The sequence below is a fragment of the Thermobia domestica genome, chromosome 9 (assembly GCF_964235325.1).
Source record: "Thermobia domestica chromosome 9, izTheDome1.hap1.1, whole genome shotgun sequence".
Classification (NCBI taxonomy): Eukaryota; Metazoa; Arthropoda; class Insecta; order Zygentoma; family Lepismatidae; genus Thermobia; species Thermobia domestica.
In genome coordinates, this window is record NC_137462.1 from 147,540,704 (window position 1) to 147,557,963 (window position 17,260).

General features: G+C 32.3%; 1 protein-coding gene across 1 annotated transcript in view; it reads left to right on the forward strand.

The window, feature by feature from the left end:
- The first annotated feature begins 4,107 nt into the window (after window positions 1-4,107).
- The window catches only part of LOC145661055 (uncharacterized), a 62,252-nt gene continuing 49,099 nt past the window's right edge, over window positions 4,108-17,260 (forward strand). Inside the window, exons 1-3 of the mRNA XM_081726493.1 lie at window positions 4,108-4,167; window positions 11,144-11,207; window positions 13,926-13,975. Coding sequence (XP_081582619.1) covers window positions 4,108-4,167; window positions 11,144-11,207; window positions 13,926-13,975 — 174 coding nt within the window. The remainder of the gene's footprint in view (window positions 4,168-11,143; window positions 11,208-13,925; window positions 13,976-17,260) is intronic.

Genomic DNA, 17,260 nt, shown 5'->3' on the forward strand with positions numbered 1-17,260 from the left:
CTTTAAGGCTGTATAGTTTTTATTTTTAACTAATTTATCTATCAATGGTAATTGTACGTATATAGCGTCATGATCTGAAAAAAACAGGATTGAAAACACGTGATACATTTATTGATTGATTTTTCATAATTATGAACTGATCTAAAGCTGTTTTTTCAAATCGCGTGGGTTCATTTATAACGGCATGCATATTAAATGTGTTCAGCAAACCTTCTAAATGAGACATACTTCGAGTCAATTAATCAATCAATATTTACATCACCACAAATAATTACGTTTCGAGGCTTAACAAACAAATGATTCAGCATGGATTCTAATTTATTAAAGAAGATAGACATATCGCCAGCATAAGGTCTATATAGACATATTATGTAAGCATTAGACTCATTTAGTTTCAGGGCCGTTGCTTCAATGTGCATTTCACAGATGAACTGACTTATATCTAACTCAGTATAGTTTACATCATCATTTGTAAAAATACAGACTCCACAGTGCTTCCTTGCCGAACGACAATAGTATGATGCTAACTTAAACTTACTAAAATTCACTAATTTTATGGCGTTGCTATCAAGCCACTGTTCAGAAAGACATACAATGTTTATATTGTTTAATTTATCCAGGAGCACTTCTAATAATTCAAGCTTTGTTCCAAGCCCTTGTACATTATGATGATAAATATTTAATGGACCTTTGCATATTTTTTCTGGATGAGAACTAGAAAAGGAAGTTCTTCCACATTTGAAAAGGAATTTACCACATTTTCATTCCTTCTTTCTAGATAAGGGAGGGGAATAGGACAGGTTACTATGTCACGTTTTATCATTTCACTTAGTTCGTTACAAATGTAATCTTTACCATTACGATTTAAATGCATACCATGCCTTGTGTGGTATTCCTTTGGCATACTACTAACATCTAACAGCCTTATATTCCCAAAGTGCTTACACAACCTCTTCAAACTCTCATTTGTTTTCAGCATTTCTTTGTTTACACACGAGAAATCAGCTAGATCATGCCTATAAGGCAAATGTACAACTATTACATTTGTATGTGTCATATAAGGCAACCATAGACGCAGTATGTCTATAACATTTTTTGACTCATTTTTTGACACATCATTTGTGCCTCCGAATATTATCACTGTATCCTCTTTTGTAAGTTTATCAACAGATGCCATAATAGGTTGGGTAACTTCTTTAAGATTTGCGCCTGGTTTAACCAAACCTTGTACACCAATATTATTTACCTTATCTTTTAGCATAGAGAACATATTACGACCCTGGCTATCAGAGTAAATAACAATTTTACCTGCTACTTCCTTTGTTGATATAGATTTTACTGCATTATTCACAGATGACTTCACCCGAACTATTCTTCGTGTAGGAGACATCTTTCCTTGTACTTCATCAACATCAGGTTCTATCAACACACTATACCGGTATAGTGGTGTTAGTTTCCAAAACTGACAGAGAAGTCGTAGCTTGTTAGCTCACGTTTCACATTTTCATTCCATAGGAGCAAAAACCTGATGTTGTGCCACTAAAAAATGTAACTTATGTTGTGTTAGCAACACTGCTTCTTTGATGACATCCCCTATAGTGTGCAATGAACGTGCCTTACACTATCTATCTTTTTGCAGAAACAAAATTTGAAAGAATTTCGCCATTCCAAGGATAACAGGGATGGAGTTATAAAAGATTAATCCTGAATTCATTGGAATAGTGAAGTATACCCCACTCTTACCCATTCTATCTTACTTTACTGCACCACTGCCAGTACCGTTTAATAATTTATGTAAGAACAACAGATTAAACACCCATTTCCTTTTTTCTAATGTTCGAAAACTAAAATTCGTTACTATGTTTTCATAGGGGACATTCTTTAGATATGAAACACTTTTCTTGTATGCTAGCATTTTTTTAAAATTTAAACTGTATATTTTCTATTGCATCAGAGTATTTAGTGACATTTGGTGTCCAAACAGTACAAAAATATTCTAATTTTGACCTCACATATCAAAAATATAACCTTATAAATGTTGACTCTTTGTAGAAATCTGTCTTATCCTATAAATTAAACCTAGATTTCTATATGCACTGCTCGTTATTGCGTCAATGTATTGAGCAAAAGTTAATTTACTATCTCATATAAGTCCGAGATCTTTGATAGTATTTGGGATAGACAAGGAAGTGCCACTTATTGTATAGGTAAAGTTAATTAAATTTTCTTTAATCGTGAAAGATACAGATTCACATTTGGACACATTCAAGACTATTTTATTCTTATCACACCATATTTGAACTCTGTAGATCTTATTGAAATTCACGCAGTCATCAAATTAACTTATTTGTAGTGTAATTTGAGACTGTCAGCAAAAAGAAGAATTTGAGAGGTTTTAAAACACAGAGGAATATCATTAATAACAAGAAGAAACAACAGGGGATCTAGATTAGATCCTTGAAGGACTCCCGATAGAGTGTTGAACTTGAAGATTTCCGATAATGTAAAACATTGTCTAGGATTATTCATCTGAAACTCTCTGCAGTCCCTTGTGAGAAGATTTTCTTTAAATCTTGGAACTTAATATTTGTATCGTTATTTGTATACTCTATGCTATTACTATGTTGATGTGTATCAATTTCAAAATAAACAAGAATAGCACTCGATTTCAATAATTCAAAACCATGTTTTCATTAACTACTATCTTTTAGCTACAAAAGCCATTCAATTTAAAAAATGGATATAATACCAACATTTTTCTCTTACATTCCATATTTAAATCTATTAGTACAGAATAAACTCTGATTGTTTCTCATAACACTTTGGGGGGGCGCCTTGGAATTCTCGCTCCGGGAGTTTACAACCCATGCGACGGCCCTGGGAGTACGGACGACTCAGGGGAGCAGCTACACTGCCATGGAAATGTTATTTTCATTCGTCCTAGTAGTGCTACAAGGCTTCCTGCTGGAATATCTCTCAGCTCGTCCGCTACGGTCAACTGCATAATTATCCGAATTACCAAATTAGCGCCTTTTCATGTGTTTTATCAGCAAAGGAAAAAAAAGAAGTCACAGGGGCTGAAATCCGGGTATAGGGTGCTGAACAATCACTGGAATGCTTTTCTCTAAAAGAAAAGAAGAAAAAAGAAACATTATTGATAAAGACTGATGTGTGATATGGTTTGTTGCGTGTAATAGTTGGTCTCGCAGGTGTCACCCTTTTCTTGAGTCTTTCATGGACTTCTCGATATAAAATTTGACTGACAATTTGTCCCGGTGGCACAAATTCCTTATGGACGATCCCCCGACTGTCAAAAAGAAGGGGGAGCATACATCTGATTCTGATTTGCTCATTCTTCTGGTTCGTCTTCTACTTACTCTTAGCCTTATAAAAATGAAAACTTGTGTGCCCTATCTTCGTAAGTCTTTTGTAACTTTTCGTAAGTAACGGTAGCAGATTTACCAAGTTTTACACAAAATTTGATGGCACAGCTTTACTCAAACATTCAACGAACAATTTTTGTAAGGCATCTAACAAACACAATTATACTTCAGATGTTCCCAGCAATCGTGTAGCAAGTAGATCAAGTTGAAACTTTCAAGCTTATACTTAGTCAACGGTAAGGACCAACTAAATTCCCATGTGAAAATGAAGACAGTCACATTGTCGGTTCGTGCAAATCGTATCAGCATCATTGCGTTTCTAACATACCTCGTATATAACGTATGAATATCATGAGTAATATGATTTGCGTTGTTCAAGATCTTTCCACAATGGCTTTAAATTAATTTATTCATTAGAAAAATTCAAGATAGTAAACAATAAAAGATTGGTTATTTTAAAATTTCCAACTAGCAAATCTATTGGTAATTTGTAAATACGTATAATAATAATAAAACTTACATTGTTCAATATTGCTTTACGGAAATTATTGCGTATATATGGTCACGTGTAAAATTGTGAAACATATAATTATGTACCAGAGAACACGCAACAGTGCAATTTTGAAATCTTCTAATTCATTTACTCAAGGTTAAGTTACATCCGTATAAATAACATATTTCATTCATCAGTGTATTATTATTGTATCAAGATTCCAGCACGAGTATGACGTTTAAATTTCTATCTCTTGTCGCCTCTGTAGTTATTACAGTTGTATATGTTCAGGTAAATATTTTAAAACATTTTTTTATTTCAAAATGTCTAAATAATAAAGTTTTAAGAGGAATTTTGATTTCGTAGTTGTAAGAAACAATGTTATAATATTTTAATTATTGTAATGATATGTTTGTTAATTTTTTCCAGTTCGAAATATGCACCATATTTAATCTAATTTAAGCATCCCTCGAACATAAGCTTCTCTCCTTAAAATTTTGTGTTACTTTTTACAATAGATTTGACTTCTTAGAAGCATGTTTCCACATAGAATTATTGGTAATATTCCCATCCATTGTGAATAATATTATGCTTGAACTTATTTGTACTGTTTTAAATTGAAAAATTAAATTAAACTTTACATTACCAAAATTTCCAAATAATTCTTATTGTTTGGAATATTATATCAAGTGAGTTTCGTTTTGAACCTACGGTAGATTTTCAAACTGTACGAACTCAATATTGAAAGAGATCTATAACTTTTGGCTGCAATATAGGAATAATAAATGAGATGGAACTGTTCACCTCACACTTAATCCATATCAAAAACAATTTCGTCCTATACCTTTCAAACATATAGGAATCACTATTGAAACCTAAAGGTCTACTGTTTGTTACTACTTGCAGTTTCAGTAGAATAATAAAACTGAGATAAAATATAATTCATGGATTCTGAATCCATATAAAAATAGCTTGTCCCATCCTATTACTGTGTTCCTCTATGAGAAGAAATAGGGTTATTTCCTCAACAGCATATTTCTTCAAGTGGTCAAAATAGGGCCATTTCCTGTAGTGCTTATCTTTCTTCTTCATCTTATGGTCATTAGCCAAAAGAAGAAAGATTGCTGCTGAAATTCTTAACTAATAGAAGAAAGGAGAGGGACAATATTTTGCTGCTGACTATTCGAACTATCTCTGATTAGTAGGGTTGCAGGGTGTCAAATAAAATTGTACTTTGTTGAATAAAATTGTAAATAATATTGCATGTTTGATATCAATCCAGCTGAAAAACGACGTAAACTACCACTAGACAGTATGAAATGTCTAGTTAGCAACCAATTTACTCAACTATTCTCTAGAAACAAATTTCAGGCAGAATCACTACACTAATTCATAAATTCTTAGAACCTAAAAGTGGTGAGTAAAGTATTGCGAGGTGGAACAAGTTACAAGGCACAATGAAAGTTACATAGATCAATTGGTGAGTTTCTATTGACGCCATTGGAAACATGATTCTCCGATATTTGTTGAATAAATTATATATTATTATTATATATATATTTTTAAATATTCTATTTTAATTCAATATTTAGTTCAAACTTGCCATTATTAACATACGTAGTTGACAACTAGGCTTACCATTAGTTCTATCAAATATTTCCTTTGGTTAAAAGGTAAAGATAAGGTTAAAAGAATGTGAAGTAAATAGTTTGCGCTGCTCTTTCGATTCGTGAGATCTTAGATTCAAATCCCAAGTCCAGGATGAACTTCTAGGGGGGGCGGTGGGTTGTAATACTGCTACTTAGAGCTACTTTCAAGAGCTCCAAACTCTGGGATGTGTTTTATTTATATATATGATAAATATATATATACAAAAAAGTTTCCTTCTTTGGAGGACGGGCGATTGTCCCGATCGCCCCCCTTGGATCCGCCCCTGCCCAAGTCCGTACATCATAATTAGGCTAACTTACTTTCTCAGTTGTATCAGATTAATGACTTAATGGTACTTTCAATATATAATTTCGAGATTGTACTTCTCTGGCTTTCTTCCATTATTATTATTATTATTATTATTATTATTATTATTATTATTATTATTATTATTATTATTATTATTATTATTATTATTATTATTATTTGTTAATCTTTCAGACTGAAATGACTTTCCAGATTTTTGAAACTGAAACTAAATATGTTTGCTTGAGTGCTTAAGATCTTGCACTTAAAAGAAATATTGTTCCTAACATCATAATCGATTCTCTGCCCAGTAATTTGAAGCACATTTTAAACTGTAACTGTGAAAAACTTAGAGTTCTCTCATACCCCAAAACAAGTTCTATAAAACCTATAGTTATTTATTTAACATTATATTATTTAAAAACATGACAAATTCTAATGAGATAAACAATTTCCTTTTAAAAGCTATTCGACATGGAACTGATGTCATTCTACGTTTTTTTTAAAAAAAAAAATAAATGTAAAATTCGCAAAAGGCATTATTAAGCTCTATAGAACATAGTAATCTAGAACATGAGAAGCACTAAGAAATGTGTAGAATAACAAAAAGTTTGATATGTTATTTTCAGGTGCGAAGCATGATACAATCAATTTATGAGACTTTAACATTATCATCCCATATCCTAAATTCATATCACTAGGGCCGAATTCCAATTTCCGTGTCTCTTGGATTAATTATAATATAGCACTCCTCCTTTCGAAATTCCGTAAAGTATTATAGAAGGTATTATCTACTCTATTTAAGACTGTCATTGAAAACAAATCATATCAAATATACAATAATAAATAATTTGTGACTCATATACCTGTCGAATAAATTTGAGAAACAACCTGTTAAGCTAAATTGTGATTTGGAGTAAGAAGTTCGGACCCCTTGCAGATTTGTCTAGCATATTAATGCAGTTCTCTGATAAATTCTCTATAACAACATGTACAGCTAAATAGATGGCGTTGCTAACTTTGAGTTGAGTGTGTTTTTGACCATCAAAATAAATAAATAAATAAATATTAGTTTGCCGCTTTGGTCCGGGCACACAGAGCTCAAGTCTAAATTAGATTTTAAAAAATTCTCTATTTCGTAATACTTGCACTATAAAGCAGTATTTCCCAATCTGTGGTCCGCGGACCTGCGGAGGTCGCGACACATTGAAAGGAGGGGTCCGCAGAACATTTTATTTTCATGAAACTTCAACTTATTATGTTCTCACACCAAAGCTATTTGTTATGTATATACAAGAAGAACATTTAAATAAAACCTATGTTTTGATTTTATTTCGAGTTTCCCTGAATCATGTTGCCAAACTCTTACAGAGGAGACCCTCAAATAGAAGTTGAAGTCCTCTCCCCAATTATAATCTTGAATACTGTTAATATTAGTCTTCAAGATACATTTGTCACTGTTTTCTGTGTAAAATAATATAATGGCAATGGATTTGTTTTCAATGTATTTGACACGTGTTCGATTTCTGTCGAGAGCCATGCGGGTTGCATCACGCGTTAAGTTGTACGACCACGTCTCATAGAACCTCACTGCTGAAAGAGACCCTAAACTATAATCTAAGATAGAGGCAACAACCAAGAAGTCAAATTCGTGATGCAAACGTTTGGAGAAGAAAACCGAAATTACTCTTACACACTGACTGATTTCATTGATTCCAGTGAAACACTTCTTTCTAGTGATGTCGTTCAACGTGGGATTGAAAATATAAAATACCTGGAGTATTTTCCGATTTGTTCTGAAACAAAGAAAAAAATATTGGGTGAAATATGAACTTTCTACTGACGAGTTGTCTTGTGATTCAACGTTCAAAATGCTGTTTCCTTTTTTTTTTAGCGTTAGTAGAATTTTACCTTCAGTCTAAAGTTGCTTATCCTGACATTTCTAATTGCTGTATGACATTGATTGCCGTTTTCTACTACATATCTGTGCGAACAAAATTTTATCTTCTCGTGCGTGTAAAAATCAAAAACAGGAACATAATCGTATCCAGTGGCGTATTAAGGGGAGGCTCACCCGGCTCGAACATCCCTCATTGAGTGCAGTATTTATAATGTACTTGCAGTGATAAGAGAAAAAAAAACTCATGAAATTGTCAAATACCGTGTCTTCTCGAAATGCAGAACAAAAGGCAGCATATCTGTAACAGAATGACCCATCCTTCTTCAACTCCACCCCCCTCCCCACACACCAACAAACAGTTTTAACAAGTTACTATGTTATTGTAGTGGAACGCTTTAAAGCCCCACACTGTTGGCTCTCTCTATTCTTCGCACTTTTCTCCTGCGCATGTTTGTTAATGTATAAATCAGGAATGCAAATAAGCAACAAAATTTTACTAGCCCAAGAAAAAAGCTACTAGCCCACATACCACAATAGAAACAATTTACTTATCTTTGAAATAGATAATAGTGACATTAAAAACTCGCCCGCATCGATGAACCCCTCTCCCCCCCTCAGATTTTACCTTCTAGATCCGTCAGTGGCCTGCTCATATCTATATCTGAAATTATCCCGTTTTGATTCAGAGGGGATCACCATCTATCACATTAGGTGAGCGTTAAATTCATAATAAGGCCTAACTAGTATGATGTAGTTTTCTACATATTTCTATTTACAGCGTTATAGAATTATCATAAATGACACTTTTAGTTGCAGAATTTTAATTTATCAGTTAACTTTATATGTATAATATATTTAAATGTTATCGTAGGTTGAATGGCTCCATTAAACAATTCTAAAATGCAATATTCAGTTAATCACATAGCACACCTGTACATTAAAATATCAAATAGTATGCAATTTGAATAATGTTCAATATGTAGGTAACATGTGTCCCAAACTTAACTGCGATACATTTAAAAGGTCTAATGAATCAACTTTTCTTTCTTCATACTTGGCGTCCATGAAGTATCTAGTTAGTGTTTCAAACGGATCTTCACTCTTTTAAATGCATTACTGTTATTAAGTTTAGTTGTGATTATTTTAACATTGATAAAACTTTGCTTTGAAAGGATAATATTTTGCATTCAGCCAAATATGACTTTTTTAAAACATTTTCTTTCAGGATCGTTGTTTATTTTGTTTTGTTTTATTCATAATTTATTCTACTACATCCTTTATTCTTCGGTTGATCCTCTGCAAATCCCTTCCCTTCAACCAGTCTTTTTTCCTAATTGTTACTATTATATTATCTTTAAAGTTCTAGTTTGTTTCGTCTTGTTTCGTCTGCACAGTATATTCTACTGGGAGGAATATCTAGAATAGACGAAATGAATTTGAGTACATTCCTGGTGTTACTTGAAGTCGAAAATTACCGTTCCAAAGTAATCTTAGCATTGAATTTCATATCGAAACATCAATGCATAAGGTGAAGGTTACGAAATCTAGTGTTAGTATGTTGGAAAAAATGAAAAACATGAAATCTTTGAGTTTTCGTATTACGGTTATGCCGGCTAGGCTACAGGAGACGGTGATGAAAAATGAATGGAATGGTGGAATGAATAAAAGGGGTGGAACCCACGCACACTGTTTTTGTCTACCACAAAGTTCACATGGCGCGAGCTGGGATCGAATAGGATACTCCACGCGCCAGATTAATATGTTGGGGGATTTTTATAAGATTACAAGAAGTTAATTAATGAAAGTATTCATTCGTCGATTTTCAGAAAAAATATCAAAATATATCAAAATAATTTTGGAAGCATGTAATATGTCAAGAGCAAGATACGAACCACTCTGTTAAATATAACGTTTACGACCTTGTACAGGTCGTGTCTGTGATTACTTTCTTATAACAAGACTGTACATTTTGTTTCGCACACCTACTTTATGACTATTTTGAATCTCTTTTTTAGAACCATTCCGGAAGAAATTTAAACACTTTTAATGCTAAAATCAAGTAGAATTTTGGCTATTTTTTTAATGAGAAAGGAGTTTCGCAGAATGCTTTCTTGGGTTGTGATGCTTGCGAAGAAAATTTATTGTGGCTCGCACCTGGAAGAAAGCATTATTCGTTTGATGTCTAGCAATGAAAATGTAAACATCTTTTAAGATGAAAGCTGTTACCTGTTTAGGTATTTTGTTTTGCTATGCTTCGTTGAATGTTATGTGCCACGTCGTTCTATTTCTTTTCTTCTACCGTAATGCATGAATGAATATAAATAGGTGAAGACCAAATAGCAAACACTGTAATTATTTTACGCAAGAATAATAAATAATTACTGGGCATTTTTTTACATTACGTTTCTGTTAATTTATAGAAATCATAAAACAGAAATCATAAAAACACGAAAAAGTGTTAAGCTACATATTCCTTTGCGAAGAGGCTAATAATACAGTTGCTAATTGATTTTTACGTCTAACAGACTACGAAGAAAGTATAACCTGTTAGATAGCTGATAGAGGACCATTTAGTCCACAAACGGTCCAGGGTTCGATTCCCGGTGGGAGCACTAGGTCGAAAAAGTGTAAAACGCCAGTCATCCTGAATGAGGTTTTCCTGGGTTTTCCTCATTCACACCAGGCAAATGCCGGGGTGGTACTTCACTTATAGGTCCCAGGTCGCTTTCCCATTTAATCCTAAATCCCAGTGTGATGCACCCATGGGAGTTCACCGGGTCCGGCCTACACAAAACTTCGTAACTCAACGTACATTTTTACACTTTCTCAATAAAACTATACCTGTTTAACAAGGAAATGATTTATGTAGCATTACAATATGATTCTACACTTAATCTGTACTCTTTCTCTTATAAAAACAATCTAGTTTTATATTTTTTTTCTGAAATTATAGGTTTAAGTATTTTACAGTTACTTACAGTCCTCTCGGATGCATAAAAATACCCATTTAATACTACATAGACGTAGTGCCTTGTAGTATTGGATACCCATCAATAGATTGAATCTCTCCCAACAAAACTTTCTTAGTGTTCACCTGTTCATATACATGAAATACAATGAATTATCTGAAATTCTTTACGGTCTAGTACCTAGAAGGCAGTGAATACATCAAATATTTTTTTATGATATAAAGGGCATTATAAAATACATCTTTATAGCCGAAACATCTCATCAACATGCCATTGTACGGCCTACGTATAGTAGTATACACATGGAAAAAGAAAATTTGTTTTCAATGCTATCAAAAATAATTTCAAAATTGTATCTGATATAGTGTGATGTTAGCTATTTAATATGATGATTTTTTTGTATTTATTATGTTTTTGTAACATCATATGTTTTATATTTCAGGCTGGTGGAGGGAGACATCAGGAAATAAAAAACAAATGTAAAGCAGAAAATGAAGTAACTCCAGGTAATAGTAATAATTTTAGTTATTAACTAATTTCATGGTCTTGTGTAAGCAAGCACGTTAGATTCACGCAATAATTAAAGTATTAGATTTCTAACGGGAATAAAAAAAAACTGTTCGTTAAGTTTTGTTACAACGTAGGGTTTCATCTTGAACTCATGCTTCCATAAATAACATTGTTTTTTTTTTTTTTAAAGAAAAAAGAAATTTTAGTTGTATAAGAAACTAAACTGCGTGTTAAGCCAAAGATGTGAAATGATAATACACCGATTATTTAATCGATGGAAGCATACTTCTAAACGGTATCTTAAAAGAATGTTGAGAGACGATTTTTGTTTTCTCTATAATGAAAATAATAAGTAAGGTTCGTTTAATAATATGAAAATACAGTAGACTTCAAAACTATGAGAGTTTAAATATATTAATAAGATCAAAGATGGAATCTCTTTCCCAGACGCGGACTGCATATCTAAAACCCATTACTGGCTATCCTTTACTGGTTTTGTTCTCTGGTGATAATAGCTTTAAACCAGAAATTGTTAATTGAAATCCTTTCGGATTGAATAGAGTGTTAAATGATGATAGAATCTACTCTTGGGAAGCTGAATCGATTGCGGAAAAATACATTTCTTTATTTCTTAACGGTTATTGCTCTACAGAAATGAACATTGAAACCAGAAGTAGTAGTAAATTTGAATCGCTTCTCGTTTTGTTATAGTGTCGATTATGAAGGTATTTTCTCTTCACACTCTCTATCGATTGCAGAAAACCTCTTGTCACTACCAATTACTACTTTTATTCTATGGCGATAAATGTTAAAACCAGAGATGGTGGGATAGAATGGAGGGTTAATGGAGAAGATAGGAAATACTCTTGGAAAACTGAATCGGTAGCGAAATAAGTGAGTATCGTTTCACAGTGTGGAACTAAAACTTCCGAACTATGCGAATTCAATACTCAAACTTCAAGTAGTGCATCTATAAGTACTGGTTGCCATAGAGTAATTAGATCAAAGGTGGAACCAGTTTCTCTGACGCTGAATTCATACGGAAGAGAAATTACTCCCTATCTCTTAATGGTTTTGTTCAACGGCGATAAAGGTTGACACCAAAAACCGTTTATTTCAACTAATTCAAGTTTGAATAGACGACAGAAGGAGAAGATAGAACTCATTCTTGGGCACTGAATAAATTTCAAAGAGACACTTCTTATATTAACTGTTATCCATACAAGTGCTTAGATATGGTCTAAATTTCTGCTTAATACAAACTGCGGACATTTAACTACATCATTTTTTTTCTTTTTTCTATAGAAGAGAAAAGTAGCTGGTGTTTATGGAATGAAAGGAAACAGGAAGGAAAGGGGGAAATTGAACTGGTTTCCTACCTCAGTAAATAGACTTCTGATAATGCATAAACGACGAGTGCACAGATAATTTACTCAGATAATTGTTCTAGCCAAAACATAAATATGATCATCATGTACTCTCTGTGGATACTTTCCATTATATTTGTTGAAATAATCAATAATAAATATCTGCTAAGAAAACATACACACATGAATTGGATGTAATTAATTCCATCATTAGAAAGAAAACGATATTGTTATTTGAGTTTAAGATCAGTACTCCATAAGATTGAATTGTGGTAATACACACTCCCAAAAATAAACCTCAATTTAAAGTTAGCAGTATGGAGACAATTGATTTAAAACATTTTGAAAACTATGCAAAAAGAAGGCAAAATCTTCTTATTAAGAGAAAGAAATCAACTAATGGAAACGTACTCTGTTTGTCTGAATATACTTGGCTCCAAGTAAGGATAACAGATTCCGGGAAATGTTTTATAAAACAAATTCGAGAAACAACCACAGAAAAAGTGATTTCTCTCCGAGCATTCTGCAATTAAGATTTTGTATGAAAAAATATTTTTGTAGAAATAGAGAGATTTAGTATAATTAAATTAGTGTTTATCAACCATTAACCATGCGTTCTATGACAACGTAGCTCATAGACAACTTGAAGATAAAAATGGTGATCATGAAGACTTTTGAGAAAATACGAATAAAATGCGGTAAAAATACCATTTAAAAACTAGCTTATGATAATTATTAAATCATAACAAATATATCTGCTTTATGTTCTGTTACTTTAATATATTGGGAAATGTCAATTCACGTAAGTATTTTGTTTTGTATTGAATGAAATGTTTTGAATTGCCATGCAACACTTTGTAGTTGATTTTTTTTTATTTTTCTTGTTTGTGTCATCTGCGTACCTAATTCATAAATATTTAACCCCATAATCATGCCTTCTTTACCCGCTAATGAGAAACACAAGTACAAAATGGCTTACATATTGCGAAAATTACAATTTGTTAACGTATATACTGATATTTTAGAAAATGTACAGTTAGTCGTTTTATATATAAAAAGTGAAGATTAAAACCTACTCGATATAGCAACTCTGAAAGTGATATTTTACTAATGGAACATGAATGGTAATTTTAATGCTATTCAGTTTGTTTCTTGCGCCATATTTTTTTCCATTCGTTTTCAAAAAAAAAAAAAAATAATAATAATAATAATAATAATAATAATAAGGACATTGTAGAGTAATAATATTGGTCTTGTTTAACAAGCATATAATTTCAAATAGTGAAATTTATTCACAGCACTGAAATTAATTTCTAATATTACTTTATGCTTTTTACTTGATCATAGAACATTGGGAGGAATTTAAGAGTACAGGTGAACCAAATGAAAATATTAAGGTAAGTAATTATACCAAAATAAGTTTTTTTTAATCTCAATCATATTGGAATACTGTCAATCAGAATCACAATAAATAAAGAAATAAAGAAGTTCTTGTAAATAAATAAGAACATTTGAAGAATTAATATGTTAATAGCATTAATAAAACATGTAAATATCGAAGTAAATATGTCTTAATAAATTAAAATAAATATTTTCTGTCCACGTTTCACTTGGAACGTATATGATTAAAATACAAACAGAACAAACAAAATGTACACTCTTTTAATTTTGGTTTGACATGAACATTTCTTTAAAAAAATAGCCGAATGTCTGATATGTTTACGCGTAACAATTTAAAAAAATCTATTTTTAATATTTTAGTTTATTCAATTGATTTCGAGTTTAACGTCCCTTTCAGCAGCGATGCTATATGAGACAGGACCTACAGACTAACGTGGTATACGAACCACGTGAGCCCCCGCCGAAAATCGAACCCGGGTCTCCCATTTTAATATTTTAATATGTGGAACTTTACTTAATTGAGCCAGAATAATATCAAGTTAAATATAAACTGGAATTTGTAATGAGTAGTATGTCGATGAGCAGTATGTGTTAGGAACTAAACATGGCGGTAATTTTTATATCAGGTATTCAAATGCTATATAACTATAGAGGGATGCATTTTAGTATGATATTAGATTTTGGCTATATTGTTGAGCAACTATGTGAAGTTTAGACCAGTTACTTAATATTCTGAGTTGCAATCCGATTTTCGATACGATGTCAAAGGGATTGTTATGAATTTTATCTTCAAGAAGGTGAATACTGAACATCAAATTCTCGGATCACACCTCAACGTAAACAGATGCCAAATCTTTAACTACTGTAATCAGTCATTGTTAAAAACGGGATATGCTCCATCCCAAAATACCTTGCCCGTATCCCATTTTAACAACGATCGATATAAATATCTCACCCAGCTACAAGTTATGTGGGTTTTGTTTGGCGTTAATATAATGATTTCATAAATTCTTTAAATATTCGTAGGACGTATTTTTTAAATAAAAATAATATATTCAAGCACTTATTGCTCTGGTTAAGCCGTACTTTATAGACCTCAAAAAGGTAACGCTCTTAAAAGCTTAATTTTGTTCTTTATACAATACAATAAAAGATGAAACGTTTTAATGACTACTAATGATTAAACTAGTTGTAAGATTGTTCTTAGTTTAAACAATTTACATTTGGGAAAAAAATTGTACTAACCTATCAACCGATATCTATGTATAAAAGATTACATCAAACGACTCACTAGCTCATTTACATATTAAAAGCTTTATAAAACTATTACGCGTAGAACCAACAAATAACCACCTTGCACCCTACGCTCCTAATGAGACGGGGTTTTACGAAATACGAGTCTTAAAGGGGTCTGTAGGGTCCCTGTGTAATTTTTGCCGCTCTCCAGATCTCGGAAGCTGTTAAGCGTAGAAAATTCACATTTGGTAATGATGCTTTCCTTGCACCCGAGACCGTAGATGAGAATTGTTTTCTTTTATAAGCGACTTAGTTTCTGTAGTGATCTTTGAAATACCGTAGAACCTTGGAATTTTGTATAAAATGCGAAATGAAAAATGCAAAGAGAGTATCTAATATTTTTTTGCACTTTATCAGATCTCTGAAACTATCAGACGTAGAAACTTAACATTCTGTATATATATTATCTTTGCATACTAGGCTGTAGATAAGAAGGGGTGTTTCGAAATAGGGCCCTTAAGAAGGGAATATTTTTTAAAAATTCTTTTTCGTTTACCAGATCTCTGAAACTATTAAGAACGGAATTATGAAATTATGTGTGTGTTATTCAGATGTACATATTAAATATCGAAGACAACAGGACATGTATTGTACATAGGGAAAGAGATTGTCCGTGATAACACGCGGAGGCATATGCTACTATTAATATAAATTATACCCTTTGCTCTAATAATGTCATTTACAATATAACATTTTCCTTTACAGTGTTTCAAGCGTTGCATGCTACAAGAAACAGGAGTGGTAAGTATATATTATTTTTACTGTAATATTTCTCCATCCACCTATAAAACTTTAAAATATTAACATATTTCTATTGGCGTGGATAAAGTTGTATCACAGAAGATAAAATAAATAAATAAATAATAAAATTAAATTTATTAAACACTGAATATCTAGTAATACAGAGTGTCTAGTAATAATAAGTGTCTAGTAATACAGAGTTGTTGACGAACAGACTGCGCAGGAACCTTCCGTTGTAAAGCCATTAAAAATTCAAAAACTTCAATTTTCACATTACAATGACAGAACAAATTTCTTCCCACGGTGTGAACTGTGATTGCTATTTGTTCTCTTTTTATATTCTCGAAAATTTTTATGAGAATTTCAACTCGAATCATGTCGTTTTGTTAAGCTTAGTATTACCTATCACTTGACACGTCTTATTTTTAGACAACTTTAATTTAAAGTTTAATTATAATTTTGGGCTGTGAAATTGAAAAGAATGCTTTGTACGGTCTGATTAAAAAAAACAGTTATATACGGACAATATACGATTTATGCTTAACCACTATGAACTACATGTTGTACGCATCTAGCTCAATTTATGGAAAGAACGACTCAACTTGCACCCGCAGCGTATGGGAGAATATACTTGGTTTCTGTGGGTGTGTAAGGTTTACATATGAACAGGACTTACGTGCGGAGAATGCGTGCGTAATATTGTAGCATAATAAATTGAAACACACATACGTATATTGTAATACTGTACATTAATGCACAGCATCTTTTTTAAGTTGACGAAAAAAGTTTTCTCGAAAATTCCGCGTGAGATTTTATACTTAATCCATATAACTTTGTGAGCTCAATCAGATCTAATAATGGCATATGTCCCACATTTGGAAATTATTTACCTATGTGACAATGTTATCGTAAAATATGTTTTCCCATATGATGTTACGCATTTCTTTATTACACAGATTATGCGGAATTTAGTGGTGAAAGAATCAAACAATGATGCTCTAAAATGTACAGTAAAAGCAAAGGGTGAACAGATGGTACGGAGAAATGAACAAGAAATGAGGAAGCGTGATTGCACACATGAATAATGTGTGAATCACATATATTGACTTTATTATAGAGATTACTGGAAATGAATAATTTAAAGCGGAAAGAGTGCGACAGTGGTCCATGAAAATGTATGATGAAAATAAGACGGACAGATGGACAGCAATTTATCGACAAAGCTATATAGACGGAGGAGCGAG